Source organism: Stegostoma tigrinum, chromosome 6, assembly GCF_030684315.1.
Source record: "Stegostoma tigrinum isolate sSteTig4 chromosome 6, sSteTig4.hap1, whole genome shotgun sequence".
In the NCBI taxonomy this organism is placed as follows: Eukaryota; Metazoa; Chordata; class Chondrichthyes; order Orectolobiformes; family Stegostomatidae; genus Stegostoma; species Stegostoma tigrinum.
The window spans coordinates 106,008,676-106,028,089 of NC_081359.1; the positions used below are offsets into that span (position 1 = coordinate 106,008,676).

At 45.0% G+C, this 19,414-nt stretch overlaps 1 protein-coding gene across 4 annotated transcripts in view; it reads left to right on the top strand.

The window, feature by feature from the left end:
* Positions 1–3,875: 3,875 nt before the first annotated feature.
* Positions 3,876–19,414, top strand: part of gdpd4a (glycerophosphodiester phosphodiesterase domain containing 4a) — a 78,737-nt gene continuing 63,198 nt past the window's right edge. Inside the window, exons 1-2 of one of the 4 annotated variants that reach the window (XM_059646831.1) lie at positions 3,876–4,247; positions 16,709–16,919. In XM_059646831.1, the coding sequence (XP_059502814.1) occupies positions 16,737–16,919 (183 nt within the window). In that variant the 5' untranslated portion in view covers positions 3,876–4,247; positions 16,709–16,736. Of the gene's footprint in view, positions 4,248–5,639; positions 5,671–5,850; positions 6,219–16,708; positions 16,920–19,414 lie in introns of those variants that run through there. The other 3 variants (XM_048532681.2, XM_059646829.1, XM_059646830.1) reach the window with 3 other exon arrangements.

The window sequence follows — 19,414 nt, forward strand, 5'->3', positions numbered from 1 at the left end:
CCCACTGACTCAATAACATTTCGACTTCCCCTAGCTTATCATGAATCTAACCATTTCAGCCTTAGAAACATCTCTGTTTCCCTCACTTTTCAAGGCAGAAAGCTCCAAAGGCCCATGACCCTCTATGAGAAAGACAACTTTTCTTTATTCATTCCCTGGAAATGGGCGTTACTGGGTAGACCAATATTTATTGCCCATCCCTAATTGCCCAGAGGGCAGTTAGGAGTCAATCACATTGCTGTCGGTCTGGAGTCACATGTAGGCCTGACCTGGTAAGGATGGCTGTTTCCTTCCCTAAAGGGGAGGTAATGGCTTGGTGGTATTATCGCTGGACTGTTAATCCAGAGACCCACATAATGCCCTGGGGACCTGGGTTTGAATCCCATCATGGCAGATGGTGGAATTTGAATTCAATAAATACCTGGAATTAAGAACCAAATGATGATCGTGAATCCATTGACGATTGTCGGAAAAACCCATCTGGCTCACCAATGTCCTTTAGGGAAGGAAACTGCCATCCTTACCTGGTCTGGCCTACATGTGACTCCAGACCCACAGCGATGTAGTTGACTCTTAAATGCCCTCTGGGCAATAAATGCTGCCTGGCCAGTGAAGCCCTCATCCCAGAAATGAATAAAAAAAATTAGTGAACCAGATGGGTTTTTCCAACAATCAACAATGGATTCACAGTCATCATTTGACGCTCCACTCCAGATATTTATTGAATTCAAATTCCACCATCTGCCATGACAGAATTTGAACCCAGGTCCCCAGAACATTACGTGGATCTCTAGATTAACATTCCAGCCATAATACTGTCACCTCCCCTGAACACCCTCTGTGTGAACAAATTGCCCCTCAGGTCCCTTTCAAATCTTTCTCCCCTTATCTTAAAAATCTGCCCCCTCGTGTTGAACTTGCCCACCTTGGGGAAACAAACTTTGCTATTTTATGCCCCTCATGATTTTATAAACCTCTACAAAGTCACTTCTCAACCTCCAACGCTCCAGTGAAAAGGCCCCAGCCTTTTTACAACGCAAACTCTCCATTCCTGGCATCATCCTTGTAAATTTTTTCTGAACCCACTCAAATTTAATAATGTCCTTCCTATAGCAGGGCAACCAGAACTGTGCATAATACTCCAAATGTGACCTCGCCAACATCCTGCACAACCTCAACATGACGTCCCAAATCCTACACTCTAAGCAGTAAGGGCAAATGTGCCAAAAGCCTTCTTAACTGTCCTGCATAGCTGCGAAGCTACTTTCAAACAGTTACGTACCTGAACCTCTGAGACTATCTGTTGAACTAAGAATTAACACTTTCTCAACCTCAGGAAGTGAATAAAGCATTTCTTTCTTGCTGGTTCCTTGGAATAAAGAGAATACCAACCATGGATTATCAGAGTGAGGAGAGAAGACAGAGAGAGTACAATGAAGAAAGGGGAAAGGAAAGACAGCAGGGTTGTGGGCCTTGCTGTAAGTGACAGGGATGAAGTCTGTGAAAGGTAAAGAAAACGAAAAGGGGATTGCGGACACGGAATAAGGAGCAGGCCATTTGGGACTGAGATGAGGAGGAATCTCATCACCCAGAAGGTGGTGGATCTTTGGAATTATCTACCCCAGAGAGCTATGGAAATTCAGTCACTGAGTGTAGAGATTGGAGGATTTCTATGTCCTAGTGATATCAGGGGAGATGGGATAGTGCAGGAAAATGGTGCTGAACTAGGCAATAAGCCATGATCTAGAACAACGTCGTAGCTTGAGGGACTGGAACGGTACATACCTTTCCATTGTTTCGCTGTTGTTAGTTAGTTTGTGTTTGAGATTTCATACTGGTTCAGTTTGATTGTGAAAGCTGGCCTGTTTGAAATGACACTGATGCTGTTGGCTCTTGTTTTGTAGTTGTGGGTTTATTTCTGCCCTGCCTGTCGCTTTGTAGTCGGCTCTGGATACCCAGGGTCTACCTGCTCCGAAGGTGCCGAGTTACAGCTCCACTCGGGAGACATCACCACAATACTATTGGCTAATGCTCCTGTGCAGTGCTGAGAAAGTGCTACCTTATCACAGGTGCTCCTTTTCAATTAAAATGCACTATTAACTAGGCACGAAGAATCCAGTAGCGGTACACCAAACCAGGACAGGGACCACTCTCCAGGGTCAGCTGGTCCAATATTTCCCATGCCAATTAGCACCACTATTTATTTTGTAATGCTTATAATTCTTGCCTCCCTGCTATGGGAAAGATGTTCTGAAACTTGAAAGGGTTCAGAAAAGATTTACAAGGATGTTGTTGGGGTTGGAGGGTTTGAGCTATAGGGAGAGGCTGATTAGGCTGGGGCTATTTTCCTGGAGTATCGGAGGCTGAGTAAGTTTAGGTGAGAGGGGTAAGAATAAAAAGTGAAGTAAGGGGCAACTTTTTCACACAGAGTGTGGTGCACGTATGGAATGAGCTGCCAGAGGTAGTGGTGGGGGCTGGTACAATTACAACATTTAAAAAGCATCTGGATGGGTAAATGAATAGAAAGGGTTTAGAGGGATATGGCCAAATGCTGGCAAATGAAACTAGATTAATTTAGGATATCTGGTCAGCATGAACAAGTAAGCCAAAGGGTCTGTGTCCATGCTGTATATCTCTATGACTCTATAACATTTGAACAGGGTATTCCATTGTTCCTTAATGAGCTTTCCCTTTACCTGAACTGTGATGAATTTTGTCTAAATTTTGTTTTTGTTTTATTCATGATGTCTGTCATTGATGTTGGCACTGTGGTGGTGTGACGTATAAAACATTTCACTGTATTTTTCATGGAATAATACATGTGACAACAAATTGATATTCTGTCCTGTAAATTAGAGTAACTATACTAATCGAGAAAAACATAGAAACTAGGAGCAGGAGGCGGCCATTCAACCCCTCGAGCCTGCTCCACCATTCAATATGATCACAGCTGATCCTCTATGTCAGTGCCATATTCCTGCTTTCTCCCCATTCCCCTTAATGCCTTGAAAATCTAAAAAGTTGTCTCTCTTTCTTGAATGTATGCAGTGATTTGGCCTCCACAACCAGCTCTGGAAGACGATTCCATAGGTTCACTTCTCTTTGAATGAAGAAATACTTCCTCACTCAGTTCTAAATGGTCTAATATGAGACGATGTCCCATGGTTCTAGACTCCGTACCCAGGGGAAAGCATCCTCCCAGCATCTAGTCTGTCTGGCCCTGTTAGAACTTTGTGCTTCAATCACAATCCTGCCTCATCCTTTGAAACTCTAATTAATAATTGGGAATACTGTGGTCCAGTAAAGTTCTAACTCCATTTATTAATCCAGAAACACCAAGGAATGTTCTGGGTCCCCAGGTTCAAATTCTGCCATGGTACATGGTGAAATTTGAATTTGGGAAAATATCTGGAATATAATCAGTCCAATGACAGTGAAATGTTGCTGATTGTTATGCTACGGAGCTAGAACTCAATCCAGTACAGTATAGTCCAGGGGACGTGTGAATTTGAACTCTGTTTCAAAATCTTGGAAACCAAAAAGCTAGCCCCCAGGGGACATGATGACTTAGCGCTATTGTCACTGTAGACATGGATCCAAATTGATATTAAATGGTGGAATTTGAATTTGATAAAAATCTGGAATTAATCACATAAAACCATTGCCAGGGGTAAAACCCATCTGGTTCACTCATGTCCTTTAGGGACGGAAACTGTCATCCTTACCTGGTCTGGCCTACATGTGACTCCAGACCCACAGCAATGTGGTTAGTTCTCAACTGCTCTCTTGGCCAGTTAGGAGTGGGCAATAAATGCTGGTCTAACCAGTGATTCTGTGATTGGTTCAATTTTGTTTTTATTCAATCTTCCTTCATAATAGCCAGGTGAATGTCCGCAGTATTTCCTCGATGGCATGTATGTCCTGTCTTATGTAGAGACACCAAGGTTGTATGCACTATTCCAGGCATGGTATATATTACAGCAACTCAGTGAGGCTGCCCTGATAGCACATCCAAACCCATGGTCTGCACCACCTAGAAGGGCAAGAGCAGCAGATACTTGGGAACACCACCGCCTGCAAGTTCCCCTCCGACCCATTCACCATCCTCACCTGGAAATATATTGCCATTCCTTCATGGTCACTGGATCAAAATCCTGGAATTCAATTCCTAAGGCACCGTAGGTATCCCAGGACTGCAGCAGCTCAAGAGAACAGCTCACCACCTTGCTAAGGGTGTCTAAGGACAGGTAAGAAATGCTGGCGAAGCAATACCCACTTTTAAAAGGCATTCTGAGCACACCCCTGGCAAAACAAAGCACCATCTATCAAATCTTGGGGCGGCACGATGGCTCAGTGGTTAGCACTGCAGCCTCCACAGCGCCAAGGACCTGGGTTTGATTCCACCCTCGGGCGACTGTCTGTGTGGAGTTTGCACATTCTCCCGGTGTCTGCGTGGGTTTCCCCCAGGTGCTCCAGTTTCCTCCCACAGTCCAAAGATGTGCAGGTTAGGTGGATTGGCCATGCTAAATTGCCTGTAGTGTTCAGGGGTGTGTGGGATATAGGAGGATGGGTCTGGGTGGGATATATCAACGGGCAGTGTGGACTTGTTGGGCCGAAGGGCCTGTTTCCACGCTGTTGGGAATCTTATCTAATCTAATCCCATGAACAAGCTAAAAGGTCACACTTGAACAACTCAATTCAATATCAGTCTGTGAATTACAATTATAGGGAGGTGAAGACATTGGATGTAAGAACCAAAGTGCTATGTGAAGTGAACTAATATGGATTTGGATTTCTGTCTATAGGGTGGTATGTATAAATACACAGTGACTCAGTGGTTAGCACTGCAGCCTCACAGCACCAGGGACCCAGGTTCAATCCCACCCTCGGGCAACTGTCTGTGTGGAGTTGCACTTTCTGCCCATGTCTGCGTGGTTTCCTCCCACAATGCAACGATGTGCAGGGTAGGTTGATTGCCATGCTAAATTGCCTATAGTGATTGTCCAGGGATGTTTCGGTTAGGTGGGTTTGGGCTGAATGGCCTGTTTTCACACCGTAGGACTCTATGAATGCTGGATCAAGGAGTACAGCTGATGTAGAGTGTGAATGGACTGATTAGGCTCAGAGAGTCATAGAGACTTATAGCACAGAAGAAGGCTTTTTTGGCCCATCTTATCTGTGCTGGTCAAAAATGTGTTACAGTTCATTCAGAATCAACACATACTTTTACAGGGTTATGGATATTGATGGTGCTGCTCTATTCGACGTCAGGATAAAAAGGACATCAACATCATCTCGCAACAGGAAGGGAACAAGGCAGCACAGCTTTACATGTAAAGGGTTGGATGTTAAATTACTCTTGGTCTTTTGTAGTCTTCCAATGGAGCACTACGATGTTGTTTTGCTGCGGTTTATGGGATATAAGACAGGCTTGAATTGAATTTAATTGAGCTAGGCCCCTTTAAGATGTTTGCTGCTCTTGTTGACAGTCAATCAGATCCCTGAGGAGGGAGATAAACACTGCCTTTAACCAAGAGACAAAGGTGCAAGCTGAGAAATCCCACGGAAAACGAATGTTGAATATGGGGAGTTCAGAAACCCAATAAGGTACAACATTGATTCCAGATCATGAGGATCCAGAATCATTTGCAAGGATGGATAGATTTCCAGGTATAAATGTTTTGAATGATAGAAGGCGTTTCTGGAAGCATAACACTTCATTTTTCAGGTAACTGCATGTTTCTTCCTCAGACGAAATACCGTGCTAGGATTCCAGTTGATACAATTCAATACAACGCAGGAACAGGCTGCTTGACCTACCAGGCCTGCGCCAATTCCTGGTCCTTACTTCGATACCTGGGGCTATTTTTGACACAGCTTTCTAAATTTGTTTGTGGAGATTGTAATTATTTGTGTCTTTTTCACCTTTGGGTCAAATGAATTGCCTTCCAGTTTTGGGAGCAGTGTATGAACATAATTTAAATGTCTGGGTTGTGCTTCTTTGAAAGGATTTCATTTAATAAACATTATGTGTTTTATGTTTTGTTTTATTGATTGAGGGTCTTCAGATTGAGTGTTATGCTTTGGGCTGCGAGCAGAGTTGATACAAGTTGTCAAAATTGAGGAGACTGGCCAGGAGAACTGATCCAACAGGGAGAAGGCCCTCGAACCAGATGACATAGTTTTAGAGGTGATTGGCAAAATAAAAACAATCAAAGGTATGATGAGTGAATGGCCAGTATCTGGAATGCACCCAATGTGTCCTGGGGACAGGTTTACTCCCAGATTCCAAAAGGAATTGGATAATTATTTGAAGGGAAAAGCTTTGCAGGCCGCGAGGAAGGGGCAGGGGGTGAGCTAAATTGCTTTCACAAAGAGCTGGCATGGTTTGGATGGATCGAATGGCCTCCTTCTCTGCTGTGACCATTCCACAATTCCAGGATCTCTGCCTGATGTATTTTTCCCAGGCCCAGGTGCATCAGGAGGGGTTCAGCATTTGCGCCACTGCTCTGGTCTTTGAGATTGGTTGGACAGCACACTGGGCAACTCACCAGCAATGCCAACTGCTGGGATTCCTCTGCTTGGCATTCCTTGTCTGCAGACTGGTTTAAGATTGTGATTGCCTGTCTCCACAATCTAAATGACCTTAGAACAGTACAGCACAGGAGCAGGCCCTTCGGCCCACAATTCTTGTGCCAACCACGATGCCATTCTAAACTAATCCCACCTGCCTGCCCATGGTCCACATCCCTCTATTCCCAGCCTGTTCATGTGACTGTCTAATCACCTCTTAAACATTACTACAGTATCGGCTTCTGCCGTCTCCCCTAGCAGTGTGTTCTGGGTCCCCACCACCCCCTCTATGTAAAAAAAACTTCCCTTGCACATCTCCTTTAAACTATTGCCCTCTCACCTTAAAACCGTGCCCCTAGTATTTGACATTTCCACCCTGGGAGAAAGTCTGACTATCCACCTTATCCCTGCATCTCATCATTTTATACACTTGTATCAGGCCACCCCTCAGCCTCTGACGCTCTGGCGAAAAAAAAGCCAAGTTTGAATGACTTTTAGGACTTTAGAAATGGCAAAGCTAGGAGATGGGAGTCCAGTGCAAGGTTGCACAAACTGTGGACCATACAGGAGATAAGTGGAGATGTGGAATTTTCACTCTTGGCAAGAAAGCTGATAAATTTAAAATCCAATGGATAAGTGTTTTGCCGGACAGCTTTGCTTGAGACAGGAAGTGAAGGAACAGCCACGGCCTTTGTGAATAACAGAGTAGGCATGAGAGGCTAAATGGTCCATTCTTGTTCTGACATTTCTGGTGATGCCTGTGGTAGTTGAGTCCCAAGTCCAAGAGGTGAGGACATGAATTGCATTCCCATAAAGGAGATTCATGAAATCTGGAACTGAAAGCTCGCCCCAGTGATGGCAGATACAAAAGAAAATTGTTATCAATTGTTGTAAAAACCCAACTGCTCAGTAAGGGAAGGAAATCTGCCATCCTTGCCTGGCCTGGCTTATATGTGACTCCACAGCAAAACGGTTGACTATTAAATTCCTTCTGAAATGGCCCTTGCAAACCCAGTTCATGGGCAATTTGAGATGGGTTAACAAATTCTGACACCTTGTCACCATTCTGTGAAATAATAAAGGAAAATAAATAGATTGGAAATGTCAAGTTCAGATCTTGCCTCCAGTGGTTTTTCTCATTACTGAGTTACTCATTACCCTTGCCGCCCAGAGTTCTGTTCAGAAGCTGTTGTTTCGAAGACTAAAGGCGTTTCATAAATAGTCAATATCATCAAACGAGGTCATGCACAGTATCCTCTCCAAGATATGTCATCACAAAAATAAGACAGGTGCTGGAGATCTGAAACAAAAGCAGAAATTGCTGGAGAAAACTCAGCAGGTCTGGCAGCATCTGTGGTGAGAGAAACAGAGTTAACATTTCAAGTCTAATTCTGAATGAGTGTCACTGGACTTGAAACATTAACTCTGCTTTCTCTCCACAGATGCTGCCAGACCTGCTGAGTTTCTCCAGCAATTTCTCTGCGCTTGTCACATTATCTCTAAGCTGGTTTTCCATATTGACTTGGCATCTCAATTTCACATTTGTGTGTTTCTTAGCTTTGCAACTTACACCTATCAGGATAAAGGCAAGAATACCAGATTTTACATAACCATCACCTTTGCATCTGTCCCGATGAGTTTAGCGAGATTAAATGTCCTAACAAGATGGGTTGCGTTTATAATTCCGGTAAATGACAGATTTCGAGAGATTACTTTAATATGTATACTATTGACACTTCGCTTGTGTAATTAGGTTGACAAATTGATGTTTCTGTTAGCGACCCTGATTGTATCGACTTCAGAAAAAAGCTCCCCATTCTTCTGCTTATTTTATCAACTGTTTTCTGCAGCAATCAGTTGGATGCATGCCCTGAGTCCTTACATGGTGCACATTATGCTACAACAGGCCATTTGTTATTGGAACAGAGATTACATAGAATTTACAGCAGCAACAGCCTACTGTGTGCTATCTAGCCACTCTGTTTCCAGCATTATAGCAGTGATCACACTCCAAAATTACTTCATTGGCTGGAGGGTATTTTGGGACATACCCAGTATGTGAAAGGTGCTACTTAAATGGAGGGGGAGGGGATATTGGAGGTGTAGTGGTTACCTCAGAGTACAACAGGATGTTGATCAGGTGGGCACGGAGTGGCTAGTGGAGTTTAACTTAGATGAATGTGAAGTGCTACATTTTGGAAAGGCAAATCAGGGCAGGACTTATACACTTAATGGTAAGGTCCTGGGGAGCGTTGCGGAACAAAGAGGCCGTGGAGTGCAGGGTCATAGTTCCTCGAAAGTAGAGTTGCAGGTAGACAGGGCGGTGAAGAAGGTGTTTGGTATGCTTGCCTTTATTGGTCAGTGCATCGAATATAGGAGTTGGGAGGTCATGTTGCGACTGTACAGCACATGGGTTCAGCCACTTTTGGAATACTCCACGTAATTCTGGTCTCCCTGCTGTAAGAAGGATGTTGTGAAACTTGAAAGGCTCAGAAAAGATTTATAAGCATATTACGAGGTTTGGAGACTGAGTTCTAGAGGGAGAGACTGAATAGGCTGGGACTATTTTCCCTGAAGCGTTGAAGGCTTGAGGGGTGACCTTATAGAGTTTTGTAAAAACATGAGGGTCAAGGATAGTGATGTGGCTGTGGTACCTGGTTTGCTTCAGGACATGGTCGAGCAGTTTCAAGGCCGAAGAGATTACAAGAGAGTTGCAATGGGAGAGAGGAATCTCTCTCCCATTGCAACTCTCTTGTAATCTCTAGGGTCAAGGATAGGTTTAGTGGACAAGGTCTTTTCCCTGGGGTGGGGGTATCTAAAACTTCGGTTAAACATAGGTTTAAGGTGAGAGGGGAAAGATTTAAAAGGGACCTAAAGCATCATCTTTTCACACAGAGGGTGGTGTGTGTATGGAATGAGCTGCCAGAGGAAGTGGTGGAGGCTGGTACAATGACAATTTTTAAAAGGCATCTGGATGGGTCCATGAATAGGAAGGGTTTAGAGGGATATGGGCCAAGTGTTGGTGAATGGGACTAGATTAATTTAGGGTATCAGATCAGCATGGACGAGTTGGACCATAGGGTCTGTTTCTGTTCTGTACAACTCTGTGACCTTTATGATTGAAAGAGTCTGCCAAGGGGTTACGTGTGTGGGCAAGAAGAATGCATCAATGTTATTTTTAAATGGCGCAAAACTATTAAATGTTGATGTTCAAGAGAATTTGGGCATCCGTTTCAGAGAAACTTGGATGCTCAGCACATAGATCCAACAAGCAATTGGGAAAGTTTTTGACTTTAATTCATTCATTGGATGTGGATATCACTGACTGCATTATCACCCATTGATTTGCCTGTGACTTGTAAAGTAGTTGAAGATGGCAATATGGAAGTCATATTGCAGCTGGATAAAATTACAGTGAACTCGCACTCACAGCGGTCTGTGCAATTTTAGTCTCTGTACCTAAGAAGGGATATATTTACCTTAGACAGATTGACAGTGAAGCTTCACTGGACCAGTTTGTCAGAGAGAGTGCTATCTTTTGGGGAGTGATTTAATCTATGTGATTTCAAAGTCCATGTTGTGCAAGGGTTTGATGATGTGGGAGGATGGTCTAAGTTCTGACCTGGTTGGAACTTAGAATCAACTGGCATTATGTGTAATAAAAACCGAATGAACCGTGGATGCTGTAAATCAGGAACAAAACCAAAGTGGCTGGAAAAGCTCACCAACCCTGACAGCCTCTGTGAAGGAAAAAACAGCGTTAATGTTTTGGGTCTGGTGACCCTTCCTCAGAACCCTTCTGAGGAAGAGTCACTGGACCCGAAATGTTAACTCTGTTTTCTCCTTCACAGATGCTGTCAGACCTGCTGAGCTTTTCCTGCCACTTTGTTTATGTTGCATAACGTGTAATGTAGTCGAGGAAAGACCATTTCAAAACTTAGACAAGAAAGCATAGCTTCTGTGATCTCCTTCAAGTGTTGTGGACCTGACACTGAGCAACCAGCTTCAGTGAATTTTCTCAATATGATAACCTCTCCAATATGCAAACCTTCCATTGTTGGCCAAGCCTTAATCTTCTTATGCAGCAAACTCTGGAATTCTCTCTTAAATCCTCTCTATCTCCTCCTTCTCATCCTGACCAAGTTTTTCTGGTAGGCCTCTGTGGTTAAGGTAGATATTGAAAGTATTTCAGCGAGGTTTCCCACACTAATAACTGGAATGGGTGCAGAGTTTTATTAGGATTGGCCACGCTTGTATCTACTGGAGTTTAGGTGAGTAGAAGGTGACTCGATTGAAACATATATGATTCAGAGGGAACTTGGGAGAGTGGGATTGGGGAGAATGTTTCCTCATGCAAGAGATTCAAGAACTGGGTGGTCACTGTTTTGAGAAAAGGGACTGCCACATTGACAGAGATGAAGAGAAACTATTTCATACAGAAGACCATGAGTCTTTGGCTTGCTCTTTCTCCAATGGTAGTGGAGCCAGGGTTTTTGAGTATTTTTAAGGGAGAAATAAGTAGATTCTTGATAAGCAAGGAGGTCAAAGGTTATTGCTGGTAGGCCGGAATTAGATCAGTCATGATCTGAGCAAATGGCAGAGCAGGCATTAGGGGCTGAATATCCTAACTTGTATATTGGGGCATCTGCCCTACTAATTCAGCACAATGGTTAGCACTGCAGCCTCACAGCACCAGGGTCCAGGTTTGATTCCACCCTCAGGCGACTGTGTGAAGTTTGCACATTCATCGTGTGACTGTGTGTTTCCTCCCACAGTCCAAAGATGTGCAGGTTAGGTGTTTGGCCATGCTAAATTGCCCCGTAGTGTCCACAGATGTGCAGGCTAGTTGTGTTAGCCAGGGATTGTGGGACTGTGTCTGTATGGGATGCTCTTCAGGTTGGTACAGACTCGATGGGCTGAATGACCTCTGTCTGCACTTTTGGGATTCTATGATCTCCTTGTGTAGCTCAGTTGATGATGTTACTTATTTAAAGCACCTTGAAGTGACTCATAATATTAAAGGTGCTGTAAAGAGCCATGATATTGATGTTACTATCAATGTTCTCTGCTGTCAAAGAAATGTTGTGGGTGATTTTCAATTTGGGTATTGGTATGAAACTGGTGATCTTGAATTCATTGTCTGAATTGTCCCATTGTTGAAAAGGAAGGTGGGATGGGGTCTGGTGATTTTAATGCTTACAATATGTCATGTCACCATTGTGTTACCAGACCGTAGGGCTGGTCTCTCATTATAGAGAGACAACTGGTGGTCATTTAACCTGAGGGTCACCATACTCCAAGTGAGGTAATAGAGTCATAGAGTGGAGCTGTAGAGCACATAAGCTGACCCTTCAGTCCAACTCATCAATGCTGGCCAGATATCCTATATAAATCTAATCCCTTTGGCCTGCATTTGGCCTATTCATAAATGCATCCAAATGCCTTTTTAAATATTGTCATTGTTCCAGCCTCCACCACTTCCTCTTATGTCCCTTTTCATTCTTTTGGCTGTCACCTCAAACCTATGCCCTCTAGTTTTGGACTCTCCCACCTTGGGCAAAAGACCTTGGCTAGTTACACTATCCATGCTCCTCATGATTTTATAAACCTCGCACCTCCGCCTCCGATGCTCCAGGGAAAATAGCTCCAGCCTATTCAGCCTCTCTCTATAGCTTAAACTCTCCAACCCTGGCAAAATGCTTGTAAATCTTTCCTGAACCTTTCGAGTTTCACAAAATCCTTCCTCTAGCAAGGAGACCAGAATTGCATGGAGTATTCCAAAAGTGGCCGAACCAAGGTCCTGTACAGCCACAACGTGACCTCCCAACTCTGCTCCTTGATGCACTGACCAAAAAAGACAAGCCTACCAAATGCCTTGTTCACTACTCTGCCCACCTATGACTCTACTTTGAAGGAACTATGAACCTGCACTCCAAGGTCTCTTTGTTCTGCAACATTCCCAAGGACCTTACCGTTAAGTATATAAACACTGCCCTGATTTGTCTTTCCAAAATGCGGTACCTCACATTTACCTACATCTGCCACTCTTTTTGGCCCACCTGATCAAGATCTTGTTGTACTCTGAGGTAACCTTCTCCACTGCCCGCTAAACCTCCAATTTTGGTGTCACCTCCAAACTTACTAACCATACCTCCTACGTTCACATCCAAACCAGGGTTGGGAAGGAGAGTCTTTCATGGTAACCTCAGCTGGTGTGAGGATTGAACCCACGCTGTTGGCATCACACTGCTTCTGAACCCAACCATGCAGCCAATTGAGACAAGACGAGCCCCGTTACAACATGGGAGCACCTGTAGCCAATTCCGGACTTAAAATGATCTCCCAAATTTGCGATTCCTGCTGGAATATAGAACTTGCTCTCACACTGTGGTCCCCAGACTATGCGGGTCATGTGTTTGATGGATAGTCTGTGCTGGGTTAGATACTCGGTCCTGGGGCAGTGAGAGATAAACAAGCCTCAACGCAGGGCTCACAGGAGAGAAAGTTGAGCAAGGGACCCTGTTTCTGGTTGCACCTTTCTGGGAAGTGAAATGTTGGCTGAGTACTGCAGGAGGCCTCGCTCCTGAAGCCTCGTCCTGTTTCAGTGAGATAATTAGGCATTGAGGCTATGATTTGATGCACACACACAAAGTTTATAACTGAAAACAAATTCCAAATTTATTATTTGGAATGTATCTTTTAGCGGAACACATGTGATGTGAACTGTAAGATAATCTAATTATTATTTATGTTCTAAGCCAAATCTTCTATGATCACAAGCTCCCTCACATACTGATAGACTAACAGCACAGTTAAGAGATAAATTAAAGGAAAGAAATTGTAGTTTGCCTGTTCGATAACTGTTACCATAATAAATGCCAGGCCTTCATGAAATCCTTGGTAGATGGGTTGTAATACACATGCAAAGGACTGTATCATAGAATCCCTACAGTGTGGAAGCTGGCCATTCGGCCCATTGAGTCAACACTGGCCCACCAAAGGTATCCATCCCAGATCCACCCCTTCTCAATACCCCTAAATTCCCCATAGCTAACCCACCTAGTCTGCACATCCTTGGACATTATGAACAATTTAGCATGGCTAATCAAACTAACGTATACATCTTTGGACCACGGATAGAAACCAGAGCACCTAGAGGAAATGCATGCAGACACAGGGAAAATTGCAAACTCCACATACGCAGTTTCCTAAGGCCAGAGTTGAACTCGGGTCCCTGGCTCAATGAGGCAACTGTGCCACCATATTGTCTGCAAGACTATACATCTTGCTTGAATTCCAAATAACTTCTGCAGTTCTTATTTCTTGCAGACCAGTGTTATTTTCTCAGAACTTTCAACAAATTAAGAACTGAAGAATAACTTTTATTTTCTTTATACATTAATGGGATGAAGGTTTGCTGGCTGGGCAGCATTTATTGCCCGTAGTGCAAGTCACAGTCAACCATATAGCTGTGGGCCTGGAGTCACGTGTAGGCCAGACAAGGTAAGGACGGCATTTTCCTTCCCTAAAGGACATTAGTGAACCAGATGGGTTTTTCTGACAATCGACAATGGATTCATGGTCATCGTGAGATTCTTAATTCAAATTTTTTTTATTGAATTCAAATTCCACCATCTGCTGAGACAGGATTTGAACTCGGGTCCCCAGAACGTTATCTGGGCCTCTGAATTAGCAGTCTAGTGATAGTATCACTGGGCCATCCCTCTCCCCAACTAGAGATAGCAAAAACTGAAAACAGTTTACCAGTCTAGTAGCTTCTAAAGCAAAAATGCCTCCTGCCCCAGAACCCAGTCACAGCCAGTTCAGTCTTTTTCTCCTTTTTCTTGCTCAGCACTTTCTATCGTTGCCTAGTCAGCACCAGCCCTACCTTGATTGATCCATTCAACTGCCAAACCCTGGCCATGACAATATTTCAATGCCAGTTCATCCACAGTGTTAATCAACCTGCATTATCTCTCCCGGTCAGTTCCAATCTTCTGTTCTGAAGAAGGGCCGCTGGAGGCAAAATGTTAACACTGCTTTCTCTCCACAGACGATGCCAGATCTGCTGAGTTTTCCCAGCAATGTCTGCTTTTGTACCAGTCTTTTTTCTCTCTGCTGTACAAAGTTCAATTCTCAACATGAAGCCACAGTTCCAAACCAAAAATGAAAAAAAAAACGAAATAATGATATCTCAGAAACGCCTCCCTTGCACCTTGCTCCTTCACATTTTCAGGGCTCTTATCGTGACATTATCACTAAGATAAACCCATTTTGCCAGGAAGCATTTGAGTGAAACTTCCCCGAACTCTTTCTAATGCATTTGTGTCGTTATTTAAGTAAAGAGTTCAGAATTGTACACAATACTCCAAATGTGGCCTCCTGTACAACTATAGCAACAGAAGCAGTCATTCCACTTCAAAAGGACTTCATTGAATGTGAACCATGTTGCGAAGTCCTAAGGTTGTTGAAGACGCTATAAAAATGCAGCTATGTGCCTGTCTTTGGTTATAGACAATAGACGATAGGTGCAGGAGTAGGCCATTCGGCCCTTCGAGCCAGCACCACCATTCATTATGATCATGGCTGATCATTCACAATCAGTATCCTGTTCCTGCCTTATCCCCATAATCCTTGATTCCACTATCTTTAAGAGCTCTATCCATCTCTTTCTTGAAAGTACCCAGAGACTTGGCCTCCACTGCCTTCTGGGGCAGAGCGTTCCGTATATCCACGACTCTCTGGGTGAAGAGGTTTCTCCTCAACTCTGTTCTAAATGGCCTACCCCTTATTTTTAAACTGTGTCCTCTGGTTCTGGTTTCCCCCATCAATGGAAACATGCTTCCTGCCTCCAGAGTGTCCAATCCCTTAATAATTTTATACGTCTCAATCAGATTCCTTCTCATCCTTCTAAACTCAAGTGTATACAAGCCCAATCGCTCCAATCTTTCAACATATGATAGTCCCGCCATTCCGGGAATTGACCTCGTGAACCTACGCTGCACTCCCTCAATAGCAAGAATGTCCTTCCTCAAATTTGGAGACCAAAACTGCACACAATACTCCAGGTGCGGTCTCACCAGGGCCCTGTACAGCTGCAGAAGGACCTCTTTGCTCCTATACTCAATTCCTCTTGTTATGAAGGCCAGCATGCCATTAGCTTTCTTCACTGCCTGCTGTACCTGCATGCTTGCTTTCATTGACTGTTGTACAAGAACACTTAGATCTTTACCTAATTTGACTCCATTGAGATAGTAATCTGCCTTCCTGTTCTTGCCACAAAAGTGGATAACCACACATTTATCCACATTAAACTGCATCTGCCCACTCACCTAGCCTGTCCAAGTCACCCTGTATTCTCATAACATCCTCCTCACCTTTCACCTGCCACCCAACTTTGTGTGTCATCAGCAAAATTGCTAATATTACTTCTAATGCCTTCATCTATATCATTAATGTATATCGTAAACAGCTGCGGTCCCAGCACCGAACCTTGTGGTACCCCACTGGTCACTGCCTGCCATTCCGAAAGGGACCCATTTATCACTAATCTTTGCTTCCTGTCAGCCAGCCAATTTTCAATCCAACTCAGTATTTTGCCCCCAGTACCATGTGCCCTAATTTTGTTCACCAATCTCCTATGCAGGACTTTATCAAAGGCTTTCTGAAAGTCCAGGTGCACTACATCCACTGGCTCTCCCTTATCCATCTTCATAGATACATCCTCAAAAAATTCCAGAAGATCACTCAAGCACCATTTCCCATTCGTAAATCCATGCTGACTCTGACCTATTCTGTTACTGCTATCCAAGCAGTGCTTCCTCAGTAAGTTCACAGGGAGCATCAGCTCAGATCTTTGTGAAGCCAGTATTCAGGAGTGGGACTTGAACCCATGAATATCAATCTCCGAGGCAAGAGAGCAACCATTTAAAAGAAAAATCTGAGCTGCTCTCCCCGGCAGGTCGGATCAACAACATGGCATCCCTGAAGCAGTGAGAAAATTGCATCACAAAAGTGACTTCAGTTCCAAGAAGCCTTCCATTGGCTGCAGAGTGCTTTGGTTGCGGGGGTGGGGAGCGCAGCTGGGGATTGCGAACGACACTGGTTAAATCCACACCTCTGTCTCTCTTTGCAGGATTAGGGAGGGCCTGGACCTGTTGCAGATGGGCAGCACCCCGATCCAGCTCACCAAGATCAAACTGGGGAAGCTCCAGATTGTTCGCCGGCGCTTGCTCCAGCGCTATGAGTACCAGCCTTTCCTCTCCTGCCTGGCAGGTCTCTACGGCTGTCAGTGGAGACGTTACCAACGCACCCGGATCCTGCCTGGAGAATTCTGCTGCAGCAAGGTGAGACTTTTCCCGAACTGCATGCTTGCTGGCCCAGTCCTGCACTTGGAGCTCTTGCAAAGCGGAACAGGCTTGAAGGGCTGAACATTACCTTGTAAATTTGCACCCTGCTGACCTCAGCACCCTCCCCCCAGCTTTTAAAACCAGGCCATTTGACCGTCTGGACCTGACCACTTTATATTGCATACAGATTTCATTTCAGAGCAAAACATAGAATGGGTTTCATCTGTTTTCATTGCCAGTTTAATAACGACTTACATTTCTATATTGTCTTCAGTCTAACAAAATAGCCCAAGACACTTTACAGCGGGATTTTATAGCAATAACAGAGCTATTGAGGCATATAGAGTTACAGAGGCATTTCCTTGCTCAGAGGGTCATTAGTATTTGCAATAACACGGTGTAGACTGGATGAACACAGCAGGCCAAGCAGCATCAGAGGAGCAGGAAGGCTGATATTTTGGGACTAGACACTTTATCAGAAATAGGAGAGGGGAAGGGGTTTCTGAAATAAATAGGGATGGGGAGGGGGATAGAAGATGGATAGAGGAGAAGATAGGTGGAGAGGAGACAGACAAGTTAAAGAGGCGGGGATGGAGCCAGTAAAGGTGAGTGTAGGTGTGAAGTTGAGGAGGAGATACGTCAGTCCATGGAGGATGGACAGATTAAGGGGATGGGATGAGGTTAGTAGGTAGGAGATGGGGGTGGGACTTGTGGTGGGAGGAAGGGATAGGTGGGAGGAAGAACAGGTTAGGGAGGTGGGGACTAGCTGGGCTGGTTTTGGGATGCGGTAGGGGGAGGGGAGATTTTGAAGCTTGTGAAGTCCACATTAATACCATTGGGCTGCAGGGTTCCCAAGCGGAATATGAGTTGCCGTTCCTGCAACCTTCTGGTGGCATCATTGTGGCACTGCAGGAGGCCCATGATGGACACGTCATCTAAAGAATGGGAGGGGGAGTTGAAATGGTTTGTGACTGGGAGGTGCAGTTGTTCCTTGCGAACCGGGCGTAGGTGTTCTGCAAAGCGGTCCCCAAGCCTCCGTGTGGTTTCTCCAATGTAGAGGAAGCCACACCGGGTACAATGGATACAATATACCACATTGGCAGATGTGCAGGTGAGCATCTACTTGATGTGGAAAGTCTTCTTGGGGCCTGGGATGTGGGTGAGGGAGGAGGTGTAGGGGCAGGTGTAGCACTTTCTGCGGTTGCAGGGGAAAGTGCCGGGTGTGGTGGGGCTGGAGGGGAGTGTGGAGCAGACAAGGGAGTCACAGAGAGAGTGGTTCCTCCGGAATGCAGGTAAGGGTGGGGAGGGAAAAATGTCTTTGGTGGTGGGGTCGGGTTGCAGATGGTGGAAGTGTCAGAGGATGATGCGTTGGATTTGGAGGTTGGAGGGGTGGTACATGAGGATGATGGGATTCTGTTTTCGCTGTTATTTTGGGATGGGGGTGTGAGGGATGAGTTGCGGGAAATGCGGGAGACATGGTCGAGAGCATTCTTGACCACTGCCAGGGGGGGTGGGGGGGGCAGTTGCAGTCCTTGATAAACGAGGATATCCGAGATGTTCGGGAGTGGAATGCCTCATCCTGGGAGCAGATGTGGCGGAGGCGAAGGATTTGGGAATAGGGGATGGCATTTTTACAGGAAGGTGGGTGGGTGGGGATATATTTAAGGTAGCTGTGGGAGTTGGTGGGCTTGAAGTGGATATTGGTTTCCAGGTGGTTGCCAGAGATGGAAACAGAGATGTCCAGGAAGGGGAGAGAGATATCAGAGATGGTCATCAGGTTGGGGTGGAAGGTGTTGGTGAAGTGGATGAACTGTTCGAGCTCCTCTGGGGAGCAAGAGGCGCCGCCGATACAGTCATCAATGTAACGGAGGAAGAGGTGGGGTTTGGGGCCAGTGTAGGTGCGGAAGAGGGACTGTTCCACATAACCTACAAAGAGGCAGGCATAGCTTGGGCCCATGCAGGTACCCGTGACCACCCCCCCTTTATCTGTAGTAAGTGGGAGGAATTGCAAGAAAAGTTGTTGAGGGTGAGGACGGTTTTGGCTAAGCAGATGAGAAGGATTTTGGCTCAAAACGTCAGCCTTCCTGCTCCTCTGATGCTGCTTGGCCTGCTGTGTTCATCCAGCTCTACACCTTGTTATCTCAGATTCTCCAGCATCTGTAGTTACTACTATCTCTGAAACATTAGCATTTGCATTTCTCTTCCCCAGAAAGTGGGGGAGGCTGGGGGGTGAGGGGGGGCTGTTACTGAATATATTCAAGGCATGAGTTAGGTGCATTTTTTGATTTTCAAGGGGGTGTCAGGCAAGAAGGTGAACTTAAGGCCACAATCATGTTCACCATGAACTTAACAAATGCCTGAAGGACCAAATGACCTCACCTGCTTGTATTTTGTACATTCATGAACCTGTCCAATTCCGCCTCACATTCCCCTTCACGCTGAACGCAGGAAGGATGTTCCCAATGACCAGGGTGCCTGGAATCGAGGGGGTC